This window comes from Homalodisca vitripennis, chromosome 1 (assembly GCF_021130785.1).
Source record: "Homalodisca vitripennis isolate AUS2020 chromosome 1, UT_GWSS_2.1, whole genome shotgun sequence".
Classification (NCBI taxonomy): Eukaryota; Metazoa; Arthropoda; class Insecta; order Hemiptera; family Cicadellidae; genus Homalodisca; species Homalodisca vitripennis.
The window spans coordinates 110,935,509-110,951,860 of NC_060207.1; the positions used below are offsets into that span (position 1 = coordinate 110,935,509).

The following is a 16,352-nucleotide window of genomic DNA, read 5'->3' on the forward strand; positions in this document are numbered from 1 at the left end:
GGTACGTTTCGTCTGATAACTGTCTAATGATAAGTGGAAGAAAACACTAAATTTCATAATGTTAAATGGTGTATAACACTTGCTCTCAACCAGTAAATCATGCCTGCGCGGTCATATTTCAAGCCCAGACCTAGATATATTATATTCTTTTTATTTTCTGTTGTTCTTTTGACGTAACTTCACTTTTCCTCAATAGTATGGAACATTAAAAAAAAATTATGGATGCCTGTAAAGTCGGTTTTACGGGCGAAGATTTTACGTGACAACGTCTTTTTCTCGGTAGAATATTTATTGATATGAATATTATTAAATTGCACAATAGGAACAAGGAATTGAATGAAAATAAGAATTGCACAAATTTTAACTATAGAAATATATTTTGTTTACTAAAACATTGTACATAATTTGAAATTAATTAAAATTTGTTATTGTAAATGGTAAAGTTGAATAAAACATTTACTAAAATTGGAATTTGAAATTCTTGCTAAACACAGTTAAATTCTAACTCCGCGCGTGGTGATCGGTCGGTTTAGTTCGTTTGTTTGGTCGCACTGTTATGACAGGTTAGAGGTTATAATTTGTTATTTTAAATGTTTGACTAGACTAAATACGCGCTGTTTCTTCTCAATCGACTGAATTACGATTGATTGCAGAGTGATTTAAACTAATAATTTACTTAACACTATCAACATTTGTCAATAGTATGACATAACCTATAAACTCAGTTTCTCAACTTTTGTGTCAATCTAACAATTAATCAATCAATCATAGTTTACGGTAATGAAATATCAGTGTACAATTATTTACCTTTATTGTTGTAGTTGTTGTAAATGACGAATCTAAGCACTCCACATTTTCACGAATAAACATAGTTATCTGCTTTATCCCGTGCGGCGGACCCACAGTTATCTGCTTTATCCCGTGCGGATCCCGTGCGGATCCCGTGCGGCGGACCCACTGGACGGGCATCGTAACGTTACCGGGCGTTACACTTTTTCATGAGTGACTCCGAGCCGCAACCTAATTTAAGACGTTGTCACGTCAAAAAACTAAATATATATATACTCTTGTGTTTTTGAACATATAAAGGTTCTCATAATAATTACTTTGCCACAACAGAAAAATAAACTTTTAGTTATATCTTATTCTTAAAGACTAAGCAAGTATTGACACCAAGAGTACCAGTTTTGTCACATTTGTGAAGGCCCAAGGTACATCTCGACACTTGCTGCTAAGGATAATAATGGCCTCAAAGGGGACGAGGACCCATAATAACAGACAAGGACCCCATACCAGTGCCGTCTGCTCGAAACACGGAGAAAGGTCTGGGTCTGGAGTGTTCCACGACTGTTCCGGATCCTAGAAAACAAAACAGCACTATCAACACCAGTGGCGCACCCAGAAAACTTCTCTTTGGAATGTTCGGTCATCGTGGAGCCGGGGTAGAAACCTCCCATATCAGTAGGGAAGTCCATGGGGCCCTCCCCCGGACATCTTTTGAAATATTAGGGGATACAATAGTTATTTTATAGAACTTCTGAACTAACAAAGAGAGGGCAAAGATCAGGTCAGAGTGTATAAAGGTTACAGTAAAACCACTCTACCACTGATCACCAGGAAGATTATGCAGGAATAATTAAATCTTCTGCAACATATACAGTTTATATAAAGTATTTAACTGAAACAAAATGTTATAATAATAATAATAGTCGTATTAACAAAATAAGTTTAAATCACCAAAGCTAAATCTTGATATCTACTCTCAAATAAAAACGTATAAATAGCTGAGTATAAAATAAGACCAAAAACAGAGTAGCTAATAGAGCTACATTGTCGGACATTACACTAAAATTTAGCTTGCTTATTTCTGCGTTTTTACATACAAAACTGTTGATTAACAATATATTCCGGTTTTTAATTAGATAGCAATAAAAAAATACCGGATTTTTGCGCTTTTCAACTAAACGGCAAATTTGAACATTCATAACTCGGAGAATTATGATCCGATTAAGACAAAATGTTTATACAATATATATATATATATATATATATATATATATATATATATATATATAACTTACAATTACTATTAATGATAGTTGTATATTAACAATATATAATTACTTAATAATACCATAACAACAGTAACTTGCATTCGTAATTTTCCTTCTTCAAAATTCACTTTAATACTACAATAAACTCACCCAAAAACTAGAATTACAAAATCTACGTAGCTCTGCAGAACTCATTACTCGTATAGTTTATAAATGGAGGACACTGGAGGATACAAAACTCTATCATTCACTTCTATAGAAGTTGCACATGTTTGAGACTACCAAACACAATATATTGCAAGAAACTTCAAATAACTCACATACATAATACGTTGTAACAGGCACTCAAACAGTGTGGCACTGAATTGTAGACTGCTGATAAGACATGGGAACTTTGATAAGGTTCGTTATTTAGAACACACGGCTTATAATAATAACTTATCATACGAGTGAAGGCAACCGCGTGAAGGTTAATTTCTTCTTTTTCGGCTAATGGGTACTGGTACTACTAACACCGCAAAGGGCGCTAGTTAATACGAGTACCTCGTTTTCGATTGGCTGAGGGTTTGTACTGCAGTATTAATATCAAAATATCATGTGTAAAAATAGATTTATATGGTTACTAGGAGATACCCGCGGCTTTGCACGTAATTTCGTAGGTTTTGCGCCTTTATGACCACTGCTGGTTTGAGTGAATTATATTTCCGACGCCAATGTTGAGTTTGCCTTCTACTCACGATCTAGAAAATATGCAAACAGATTTTATTTGTAACCATTGTAATTTGCATTGTTTTCAGAATATTTTTTCCATACTTTATTTGGCCTTATTTTCCGATAAATAAATAAATATATATATATATATATATATATATATATATATATATATATATATATATATATTTCACAGATCTTAGAATCCTATTCCTGTCAAAAGTGAACTAAGATGGATTCTATATGTCTTTAAATTTATAGTAAATTTTAGATAATAACATTGTCCTTTAGATCTAATATTTAATATTTGATAAAGATGTACAGTTGAAAGTACATTACAATGACACTACGCGATTATTTCTTTATAAACAGAAAAATATTGTTAATATTTTAGAACATTTAGAGCTGAAATTTGCACATTAGTTCAAAAGCACAGTCCAGGGAACTTGCACCTAGCATAGGTCATACCGACTGCTTCAAAGGGAGTCTTCGGTGTCAATTTCTATTTTTGTAAGGTAGTTGAGTACTTACCTAATCGCTGAAATCTAAAATACGTAAGATGTATATTTAATATTTTGACACAGTAGTTGATTCCATTAGACATGCTCTTTTAATTAATATTTCATAACCTTAGAGACCAAGAAGTAATTTTTCGCAACTTTAAAAAGTGGGACGTAATACGAAGAGATTTTCGAAATAAAAATAGGCCTGTATTCATCCCGGGGCCGTAAGAGTATTCATGTAAAATATCATGAACTCATATATATACAATTGAATTTGGCAGTTATTACTATTGTTAAGTAAAATATTCTTAACAAGATGAGCAAACCCTTTTTTTAAGTTTCACACAGTTTGTAAAAGAATAGGTATCTATGAATTAATAGCTACGCTACGTATATGTATATATTTTTTATTTTGAAAACTTAAGTTTCATTTCGTCAGTTTATTATGAGTACTCAAAGCCTCGGTTAGGGGTTATGTTTCTGAAAACAATATTTAGACAACAGCCACTGAAAACGTAAATATCGAGATGACAGCCTTAGTATGTGTCATGTAAGCAGTCAGATTAAATCTGTATCTTAAAATAAGTATGTTGTAGAGTTGAAGGTGTATATATGTTGGAGAATAGAGACAATCACAAACCAGCTCAGTAAGACATTTCCCCGAGCATTACTTTGTTCATCGTATTTGCTCAAGATAGCATTGAAATCCAGATATCCATTATACACAGACCGTATTAATTGTGTATGATATGTTGGTAAATTGAACGAAACTACATGTGGGTTATCGGTATCACAATCTAATTCAGTTATATATGTTCTGATCGTGCTTAAGCTATAATTTATTGTGATTCAAATCTTTCTGACCCAACGAATAATAGGCCTATTTTGGTTCGCATTTATGACAACAATGATTTTGAACCATTTATTGTATATATCGTCAATTCAAATATTTCAAAAATATTTAAAATCTTCAGCTGCTAAGTATAGGTAAAGGCCATGTCACACTGCCGTGGCGTCGCGTCCGTCCATCCATAGTATGAACGTCCGCGTATGCCGCGACGGTCTCGAATCCCGTCAAACTACCAGACACGCGTCCGCGTCCGCGGCCAACGCCACGTCTTTCTAGGAGTTGCTTATGGGTTTCAACTACTTTGAATTTGTTTAGTTATACACTGATAGTGGAATTAATAGTTTGTTATAGCTCTACAAAATTAATTAATTGTTCTGGAGCGTATTCATTAATAATTATTATCAAAATTATATTTTCATTATTACATGCAATACTATTTCTATTATGAACTTAGTGATTAGGGCATTCAATACTTTAAATAAGTCTTTAAAACTATTGATTTTTTATATATAAGATGCACTTGAAAGGATTATTTTGTAATTTTTGTGTTGGTGTTTTCAGTTTTGTAATAAGTCTTTATGTTTTTTAAAATAAGGCCTATTTAATTTTGTTATAGATCAAACATAATATGAAAAATAACAAATAAAATGATTGCATATAAACATGACACCAGAGTATTCATTAACCCTAGAACTGGCGGTCATTTCATCCTGGAGTGTCGGGTTGTTTTAGAGCTTCGCGCAAGGGTTTTTTAAACAAATTATCAAAAATATAAAATAAAAGGTGTAGCCAGTGGCAAGAGTGCCCCGGTGAGGGGGTTGGGGAGATGCTTTATGCGCATGCGCGAGCCTTCGTAGCATCGCCGACGTCGGCCAAGGATCGCTCCAGCCGCATAGCGCAGCAGACGGTGGCCGACGCGACGAACGTTGCGCCACGTCGGTTATGTCAGTGTGACTTGTCCTATTTGACAACATCGTTAGCGATTATTTTAAAAATCCATCCGCAGATGGACGGACGCGACGCCACGGCAGTGTGACATGGCCTTAAGACATTATTCGAGTATGGCTATTATAGTTTGGATGGACTTGGAAACACAGCTCTGGGCCGTAGGCTACAGTCTAGCACAGTGGTTCCCAACAGGTGGTCTCCTATAAGAGTTAGGGGTGCGCAAGATGTTTCTATGAAATTAAAATATTTTATATTTAACTTTACTTTCGGTAACCATTCTGTAATACAGTACGCGTTTAAGTTCAGCAGGCTACTTATTATTACCGTCAACTGCCTCTAGCTCAATCTAGCGACAATGTTAGGTACTACATCTACTAAGTTGTATTATCTCAAATTTCCACTAGAGATCGTAATTGACGAAGAGGATAAAGAGTTATTTTATGTGAATTTTCAAAGAGATAAGTCATTGTCTGGTGAATCTATCCCTTCAACGTCTAAGCGTGTATATAGGCCTACTGTGAAAATTAGGAAATACCAGCAGTGATTATTTGAAGGATGGTTTACATATACTAGATCTGGACATGAATCTAACCCTAAATGTATGATATTTGCTATGGGAGTGTTTCTAAATTTGTATGAAGCCTGCATATTTCATCGGCATTTAGAAAGCATTTGTGTAAGTCAATAATTATTTTAAAATTGAACCAACTTGTTGCAAAATGTGGTAAAACCATACAATTGCGGAAGAACTTATATTACCATCAGCGGTAATTCTTTTCAAAAAAATGTTGGGTGATGCAGCCGCCAAACTCTAAAAAACACCGTTATGTGCCATGTTTGCTCTTCAGTTGGATGAGAGCATATCAAAGAAAGCAATGGTCTTGGTGTTTGTTCGTTATTTATGGGAAGACGCTTGCAGAAAGTTTCTCTTCGATTGGCTGCAGGAATTATTTTAGAAACCATAGCATAGCAAGAAGCCCTTCCTCTGATGAAGTCCATTGTCTGCACATCCACCCCATGGGACCAGTTGCCCATTGCCTTTCTTTCCACATCGAATGGCCTTTCACATCCGGGTGCTGAGCTTCTTGTTTTTTATATGCATTAGGATTATCATATTTTTGTCCTATTCTCCCGCACTTGTAGGTAAGTAAATTGCTATTTTGTAAGAGCTAGCAATATAACTTTTTTCACATATCAAAAGTTCTTGATCCTTCTATTCGCTCAGGAGCTATTTGATCTCTCAGCTACTCATGATCACTCATTTTCACTTAGTGAGCAATGAATCACTAAGTGTCCAAATCTGAAGTGAATTTCATAACATCGGAGTGATTACTCCCTTTCAGCACCCTTAAACACGGATTTCTCTAGTGACATCAACTCCTTTGAGGATTTTAAACGGGAATTCTTTCGATGTCACCCCCACTTTGTGGTGACAACTATTCTTCATAATATTCATACGAGATCTCTTTTCAAAAATTTGTATTAATCTTAATCGACACTTCCCTTTCTTGTGTTGTCAAACAGTTTTAAAGTTCTTTAGTAGTAACTTTACAATGAAAACTGCTTAATAGCCTTTAGGGATGCAAAAATACAAAAAGTTATGATACTGGTGATGGGGAAAAGAGGTGGCGACCCGGGTTATCCAAAAAGTAGGCTGGGGTGTCATTTATTTTATTTTAAATTATCAAAATAACAGAACAGCCATATTTAACATGTTTTACGGCTGCGTTTACCGTTTTTGTTAGCTTTTTAATTAGTTACATTTTTAAAGCTGATGATCAGCGAACATAAACAATATTTCTCTCACGTTCTTTATAGTTTGTTTACTTAACTTAAAGAATATTACAAAGGCCTCACTCTCTTTCAAAAGAAATAAAATATTAAAAGTTTAGAAAAAATACTCAAAGATAGAATAGGAGAGTATTAAAAGTATATACTTTAAAATAGCATTAACTCTAGTAAGGAGAAAGAACTTCGTTGCCTTCTATAACAAATTTTGATTAGATAATGAGAGTTAAGAGCAGTCATTTATCTTTATAAAAAAAAATAAAAGATAATATGTACCAGCTTGTTTGCATATGTAGATATCGTTCTCTAAATAAGATGAAATGTAATCACCTTTACGTAGTAACCCACTTTCACTTTCATAGATAAATACTTCCGGCCCCCTTACAAAAGCGTTTGCTTAAAAATAATAACGACATAAACCATAAAGAATGTATAGCTATTAATTCGTATATACATTACATATTCTTTTACAAACTATGTGAAACTTAAAAAAAGGAGTTTGCTTATTTTGTTAAGAAGATTTTACTTAACGGTAGTGATAACTGCCGAGTTCAAGTGTTTTATTGAAACCGACGGTAAAATAACTTTTAGAAGATATTTTGTGTTATTTTCATTTGCATTATGCCTATTCCCTTATTGCATTATCTTCTTAACCACTCATCTTAATCACTCATTTGTTTTAAATACAAGAGTTCACAAACAAACTTAAATGTGAAAAGCCGTACATAATTACTCTTATTTTTAAATGTACATTATATGTATTATTTTAATTAATAATAATACTATACAATACTAAAATTTTAAATAATATTCCAAATTTCGTAAGAAAATACGTATCTAAGTGTATCGTTCTCTCCATTAAAGTTATTTCGTATTAATTACAATCAATGGATATTGGTAAATCAATACAATTAATCAATAAGCCTTTAAATAGGAGATAAAAGCACCACGCAGCTAACAAGCCCTCAGCAGTAGAAAATGTCAACAAATGTTTACTGTCAGTTAAGTATGGATTCCACAGGTCTGCGGTTAAAATGTTATATATTTAAGTAGTGGGCTTTTTCTGCTGAAGTTCGCCAAAGAGGCAGAAGTATTTGTTTACATTAAAAGTTTATAAAATCTTAAATATACCAACCAGTGCTTCATTAGTAGGCTAGTAAAATGCAGATTTCAAAAACGAAATTACTATCTACTCTTTACTGCAGATTGCACCAGTGGCGAAGTTAAACCATCTAATGCATAGCCTACTCAAAACTGGTTGGTTCCCTTAACATTGTGTATGACATTTTTACTATAAAAAATAAGACTTATGAAAAACACCATGTCCAAAGATGAACAAAGATAAACATGCCTCCACGAACCATTCTATCCCAGACTACAATCCGAAAAACAACAAGACTTCTACCATGCAAAATGTATTATAAAGAATTATTTTTACGTGTTAAATGATCTGAGTTTCAAGGATCCCCCCCCTCATCACCTTATACCGGAAGGAGATCATAAGCGACAGAAACAGAAGCTTTTTGACCGAAGTTGTCCTTTTAAACTTACATATACAAATATTTGCTTGATCCGGGCAAATTCACCTTGTGGAGCCGTAAATAAATTACACAGGGAGTGAATTAAATAACTGGAATTGACACTTTATGACTGAAGTAACTTTTCAATCGTATACGTAGGTATATGTATGTTTCCCATCATTATAAAAAGGAAAAATAAATTATCGAATTTGAAATATCTTAGATGGAATTTAAGTTGTGGGAATAAACACTTTTAAACAGTGCATTGATAAAAAGACCATAGACGTAGGGTTTCTCAGTTATATAAACATTTTATTCTTGCGACAACCATGCAAACTCTACGTATGGCATTAAACACATCTTAAACAGGAAGTAAATCATAACATCCGAAACATTAGACCGAAGTACGGTTCCAAAACATGTATATGTATATATTTTCGTAATCGGGGCATTAGGACGGATAAGCTTAACTGTGGCATCAGAAATATGATAGATTCGAAACAAAATCAGTTGTTACACGCGCCAATACTAAAATATAAACCAATAAAATTGTCTTTTAACTTTTGAATCTCTTAACCACAGACATTGAAATTATTAATAATTACCTGATTTATACCTACTTCTGTTTGAATACTATAATACGGCTCCATCATATTACATTATAAAAGTTTTTACTAAAAAGGTTATATTATTCAATTTTGAAAATAGCGTGTTAAGCCGCTGGTAAATATCTGATAGTCTTAAAAATAAAAGTTATCACTAAATTTATCGTTTAACGCTAATTTCTAGAACGGCTGGAACAATTATTTGGATAATTGTTTTTAAACTATTCTTTGAAGTCTAAGAAAGGTTTATTTGAGAAGAGAAACAGAAAACGTTTCATGGTACACTTTAGAATTCGAAAATATAACGATAATATTTATATTTCATAACATTAATTTAACTGACACTAAACAGCTGATGATATTTTGAAATTTTTTCGATGTTTTAACTGAAGTTCGTCAAAAGGACTGAAACCATTTTTACATTTTAATTTCATAAAATAATAATTACACAGTTCTTGATCAGTAGTGTAATGCAGATAATAAAGTTGCACTATAACCATAATTTCAGACTATACCAGTGACGAATTAAAAACATCTAATGTATTGGAAATACTTTGTTTAAAGGTTATTTCTAGAGCTACTACTGAAAAACAGTTATAAAACCCACCTTAATGAGCAAAGCTATGAATTTTTTCATATAATGTACTTGAAACTGATGAGCTTCCTTGGCACTGAGATATTACATTCTAGCAATGGCTTAAGGAGAAACAGATAAACGATCTAACGATTCATTCTTTCCCAGATGATAAATCAAGAAACATCAAGATTTTTATATCGCAAAACCTTGTAAACGATTATTTTAAAATGTTGTATGAACTTAATAAGGTTTCCACCTAATACCGGAAATGATTGGTTTTTCCACTAAACCGTATTAGGCTTCTAACCTCAACTTGTATGTAACTTATATTTTCTGCATCGGGACAAGGCAAACTCCACAAAGCACTTGAAGCACAGGAAATGCCTTAAACCTAAAGTACATTGCTAGAGCAGGATGAAGACGGTTTTTGACCGAATGCAATCGTGATTTATATTGCATTGCCAAAACTTATCAACCCCGATTAATTAAAAAATTTTAAAAGTTTGTTTTAAGGTGAGATACATTATCCAAATGTACGGCTTGTCAAACTTGTTTTCAAAATATCTGTAAATTAACTAATTAACCAATTAATTTTATCCATAACAATTGCCCAGCAAGCAAGTAATATGTAATACTTATAATTTTCAGCTGCATTGTCTAAAATCCATTAACGTTGGAAGATTTAAAAGGATAACACGATTTCAGAAATTGCCGTAGTATTATTTTACAAAAATATAATTCCTGTTTCTAGCATTGAGATCTACCCTCTTTCTCAGGTGTTAAACCCCCTGAGTTAAAAGGATAAACATACAAAATATTTCAAAATAAAAGGAGTGGCGACAAACTTGCTACACTCAAAACAAAATGTAACAAATGAATATGTCGTACATCAAAAGTTGTACCGTATTATTACGGTAATTAATAACGATACACTGTACATAGTTTGAATTTAATTAAAGCATGATTACATACTAAAAACGAAAGTACGAAGCAATACTATTAAGTAGTATTAGTTTAATAGTCCAATCGAATTAAAAATTAAAGTTCTATATTCGGCTTTTTAGAAAACTAAAGATAATTCAGAAAGTTTTTATAATTATTCTTGTTTTGAAAATAAAATTCATTCACACACAGAAAACTAAATAAAGACTCTGGCTATCTACACAAATTAAAGTTTATTTTTTAAATGCAACTTAAAATTCTTCAAAAAATACTTCTTAATCGTCTTTACAAATCTTGAACAGAAACTGTAATTACTATGTAACTTCAATTTACAAATATTGAATATTAAAATTAACATTGTTTGCAAATTAGCATGAAATGCTTATAAAACTTGCAACTAATATAAAAAACCTCAAAATTGTATAACATTTTCAGTAATTCAATTTTTTAAACAGTAATATACCAAAATTTATAAATCAAAAAGATACAAATTACTCCAAATGTCTCCTGAATCCAGACATTTACGTCATGCATTGACCAACGTTAAACAAGAAACAACTTTAAGAAATAAAATTTTTCAAGGTCTAAAATTACCATGAAAAGTTATTTTCAATTTACAATGCAAATATTTAAATTAAATTATTTAATGGAATGAGACGACGACTTGCCACTGATCACATTTCGACTTGCGGCCCAACGAGTCGCGCACTTTTTTATAGATTTACCAATACTTCACTCTCTCCTCTTATGCTTCCACTTCCGGTTTAAGGAATGTAATAAAAATACCAATTATGGTTATTTTGCGCTCAAATGCATCTGTTATAGCTTTGTTTAGTATAATGTATTTGCTAGTAGGGTATTCAAAGTTTCCGTAATTTTCTTTTTATACATAACTGTGTTAAATCAACAGAAGCGTTCTCTTTGTATGATAAGTAATAGGATTCTGATGGTTTCTATCTTCTTTCTAATAGGAATCGATATAGTCCTAAGTTCCTCCTAAGTAGATAGGGTTTTGTGAGTCGGTTTTTTTTAGTAAGAGTCTGGCTTGCATCTAAACCGATCACCCTGATCTTCAGATAATTGGGAAACAGCCGTCTCGATTTCAGGCATGAATTCCAGAGCTTCCATTAATGAACAACGGAAAATATTAACCCTTCAGATAAGATTTATTTTAAGTCAGGTAATCATCCCTAGGACCCTTTTTGTTCAAATCTAATAATTGTTTTACTAAATTAGATGCTGGTTAGCCATTTTACAGTACAGTATTATTTTTAAATTAATGTTCGATAGATTTAATAGTAGTTTTAGCATTAAGGTGTATCTGTACAGTCTGTAAAATCAATCTTGATATGATTATTTTTTTTTTTTTTTTTTTTTTTTTTTACTTTAATTTATTTACAATCTGTTTATATACAACAAACAATAAGTAAATTTGATGATAAATCTTAAGGACATGGTTAATCAAAGTTCATTAACCTTAATTAACATAAACATTTAAGAGATTGTTCATCTTTAAAATCGATCAGCTAAGTTTAAGAAATCATGTCTTTTTAGCCGAAATTGATGGTCACTGTTGTCCAGCAGATTAATAGCCAAGTAGTTAGGATGAGAGTTTAATTTGTTTTTGATACTTGATGCAGAACTTTGGAATTTCTTCAGTAACAAAAGGGATATTCGTGTCTCTGTGAATGACTTCATTACGAACATACCATGGGGCCTGTAATATCTTTCGGAGAACTTTAGATTGGAAACGCTGTATAATTTCAATATTTGATGTAGAAGCAACTCCCACAGTTGAATTCCGTACGTCCAGATGGGCTTTAGAACAGTCTTGTACAACAACAGTTTGCTTTCTATTGATAAATGGGATTTGTTCCCAAAAAGCCAATTTAGTTTTGAAAATTTTGAATTTAATTGGAGCCTTTTGTTCCATATGTGTGGTTTTCCAAGTCAGCTTCCTATCGAGATGTAACACCCAGATACTTAGCTTCATTTCTTTGAGGAATTTGAATGTTGTTTAAAAACACTGGTGGACAGGTGTCATGTGTTTCAACGTAAATGTGACGTGAACAGATTTAGTTTCATTCACTTTTAATTCTCCAAGTTTTAAGCCAAACTGTGATAGAATTTAAGTTAGTTTGTAGAATTTGTGATGCTACAACATGGTTGGAGTGGGATGCCAGTACGGCAGTGTCATCGGCGAATGTTGCTGTCAAAGAATTTTGATTAGTTGGAATGTCTGCAGTGAAAATTAAGTACAGCACTGGTCCTAGTACACTTCCCTGAGGTACACCAGAGTTTATTTCATTCAGATCTGAAAGACAATCATCAAACTTGATTTGAAAATACCTTCGTTCTAAATAGATTTTATAATGTTGTAAACAGTGTGAGGTAGATGACTTTTTATTTTAAATAGAAGCCCTTCATGCCACACTTTGTCAAAGGCTTGACTCACATCGAGACAATGCTGCAGAACAAAATTTTCTTGATTCCAAATCTTGCCTTATTATATTAGCTACTCTATGGACTTGTTCGATAGTGGAGTGGTGCACTCTGAAACCAAACTGATGATTGGGAATTAAATTGCATTCAGTTATAAAAAACCTGAAGTCGTTTTAAAAATAACTTTTCGAATAATTTAGAAGGTATAGGTAGTAGACTGATTGCCCTGTAGGACATTACTTCGTTTTGAGGTTTTCCTGGCTTAGGAACAACAATAACTTGAGCCACCTTCCATTGTGATGGGAAGTATTCAAGCCTCAAAATAGCATTAAATACGAAGGTAAGAAAGAGTATGGCTTTCCTAGGAAGCTCTTGTAGTATCTTACCTGTTATTAACTCATAACCAGGGGCCTTTTTTGGGATTAAGATTTTTAATCCCATCATATATTTCAGATGGTTTTAAAGGAACCAATAGGTAGTGAGAGTTGGTTAGGTGAATCAAGAAACTCCTTTACAACATGTCTATTATCAAAGTTGTTATCTACAGGGTATGGTTTGAAAACATTACTAAAATATGCAGCAAACAAATCAGTTTTCTCTCTGTTACTTTTCGCCCAAGAACCATCTGGTTTAGATATTGGAGGAATGGGCACTTGCGGTTTCTTTGTGCTTTTTGTTACTTTCCATAAAGAATAGTCTGTTGCTTCAGTTGGGGAGAGATTTGAAGTGAATTCTTGAAACCATATGTTTTTTAAGTTTTTAAGCAAAATCTTTAACTGTCTTGATGCTCTGTTAAACATTGTTTTATCTCTTACATTTCTAGAATTTTGCCATATTCTTCGTAAGCGACGTTTTTGAGCAATGTGCTGCTTAATATATATTGGGTAATTGATATTGCCACACGTTGTATTATTAAGTTCAGGCGTTGCACTCCAAGCAGATTTCTGAACAGTATAATTAAAAATTTCCACAGCGTTGTCTATTTCCTCTCTTGTTTTAAGTGATATATTAAGACTTAAATTGTCATTTAACGTTTCACGAAACTTCACCCAGTTTGTGCCTTTATTCGATAAGGACGCTGCCTTTTCTTTCAATTACAAATGATGAACTTATTGATAGGATGACGGAGAGTGATCGGGACGACAAATCAAGAGATGAAACAGCCTCCATATAGTTAGGAGAAATACCTCCCGTAACAAAGAAAATCAAGAAGATCTGGAATTTTGTTGGGATCTGAAGGCCAATAGGTTGGTTCCCCTGTAGATACGTAACTCAAGTGATTGTCATTCATGCAATTTAACAAATTTCTACCTCTAGGGTTAATCAACCTTGAACCCACATGACATGTTTGGCATTAAAGTCACCACCTGCTACAAAACGAGGCCCTAAAGTTTCGAAAAATTCGTTGAATTGAAGTTTGGTAAATATTGTGCCTCGGGGGGCAGTAAACACCAGAAAATGTAAGTTGGTCCCATCCAGTCATCAACCACTATGCTTGTAGCTTGAATATGATCTTCTTGAAATCTAGGTAATTCATAATGTTTTATTTGTTTTCTGATTAGCACAGCGCTACCTCCATGCGCCGTATTGTCAGGGTGGTTTGTAGAATAAAAAGTAAAATTTGGGATTTTTGAAAAAAATTTAAGTTTGTAAAGTGGGTCTCAGAAATTAACATAATATCTATTTTTGTGTATTGAAATAAAAAGTTGAATATCTTGGCCATTTCTAGGTAATTAGTAATTATTTTTAAACCCGTTCAAAGTGTCCAATTATTTTACCATGTGATGTAAAGTTAGAATTTAAAGATTAGTAGTGTCTAGATTCTACATGATTAGCTAAGCTACGTCTTGTACAATGGATATGAGGATTTAATAATATTGTACAGATGTAGTGATAAGTTTAGAACAGCTTGTTTTGTATACATGAGGATCAGTCGTTAAATTCAGTGGATAATGTTGAGGTATGACATTTCAAATAAGCAAACGACTTTAACAATGTCAGAGAGTTTTGTATTATTTTCAGAATGTGTCCATGTTAACTCCTCTTGATTCTTTGGGTTATCCTAGTCCAAAACAATGCCCCCCTTCCAATAGTGAAATTATGTGTGTAGCTCCATATGTAAATGTTTAAGAATTATAAGATAAAAAATTGGCAAACTTAGTAAAATTTTAAGTTTTGTATTTGTGATTTTTGACTAACAATGCCAAAACAAAACCAAATACATGTTACTGTTAGTTAAAAGTACATGTTGTCTAAGTTTTTCAAATTTAAAGATTTTTTTCTTATACGATTCTGTAAATATTTTACATTAATTTTTTATCCTTTGAAGGATATTGTTGGATTCATTATACAATTTGATTAGTGAGCTCTTTATTTTAATTTCAATATTAGTTTTGAAATGTTTAGTTTGATCATAAGCTATAATTTGTTTAATTAAAAATGTAGACGCAGAAGAAATTATTTTAATGGCTTTCTTGCTGTAAAAAGGCGCTTTGAGAGAAAATCTTTTTAAGTATTAGATTTTAAACCCTCATTTGTTTAGGAACAAGTTAGGTGGTTGGATTGCGCAAGTTATTAATAAACATTGATTTGTTTACTGATACCGGGTCCTTATATAGAATAAATTCTTAGTATAAAGTTTGGTATTGACGATAGATGATTTGAAAAAAAGGAAAGGGGATAAAATTCATGGCTAAGCTAAAGTAGGTAGAAAGCTGAATATCTCATACAAGGTTTGTCTGGGTGTTAGACAATAGCGTGTATAACTTTTCTAAACAATTCCGTGAGTTTGACAAAACATCTTCAAGTTTGCCAAATTTCACGTTTTCATATTCACTGAAGCTGTTAGGATTTATGTACGTTATTGAGTTACAAACCAACCAAGGAGATGAGCATACAAGTTATATAACGGGTAGATTAGGTAAGGGGGATTAAACTGACCGGATTGTTACAAGATCGGAAGTTTACTTAATTTTAGAGAGATGTGTACATAAGATAAAAACATAGCCATTGAGATTACATTAACAAACACAATCATATATCCTAGAGGTTATATAACAATACGCAAATCTGTGGGTTAAGTAGACCAGAGAATTATATACTCGGTGTGTGATACTACGACTACATGCGTGCCAAATTTCAAGTTTCTAGCTCTTCTACGTGAGTGTGAGTTACACGTACGTAAGAGTAAGTAAGTTACACATGAGGCTGTGTATTGACATTGGAAAAGTCAGGTATATTATTGACTTTTTGACGTTCAATATACTCACTGAGGCAAGTTCATCACAACACTTTTTAGTTTTAGGCTTTCATGTATAAGTTGTAGTTAGGAAACTATTACATTGATTTCAATCAGTACTTATTTACAACGTTCGATATACAAACGCGGGAAGAATGAGGATATAGTGGATGT

The 16,352-nt window shown here is 32.7% G+C and overlaps 1 protein-coding gene across 3 annotated transcripts in view; it reads right to left on the bottom strand.

The window, feature by feature from the left end:
• LOC124369169 (multidrug resistance-associated protein 1-like) overlaps positions 1-2,414 on the bottom strand; it is a 53,854-nt gene extending 51,440 nt beyond the window's left edge. For all 3 annotated transcript variants that reach the window (XM_046826977.1, XM_046826987.1, XM_046826969.1), the window contains exons 1-2: positions 2,205-2,414; positions 1,183-1,359 (exon numbers count right to left, since the gene is read on the bottom strand). In XM_046826977.1, coding sequence (XP_046682933.1) covers positions 1,183-1,359; positions 2,205-2,249 — 222 coding nt within the window. In that variant the 5' untranslated portion in view covers positions 2,250-2,414. The remainder of the gene's footprint in view (positions 1-1,182; positions 1,360-2,204) is intronic.
• Between the last annotated feature and the right edge of the window lie 13,938 nt (positions 2,415-16,352).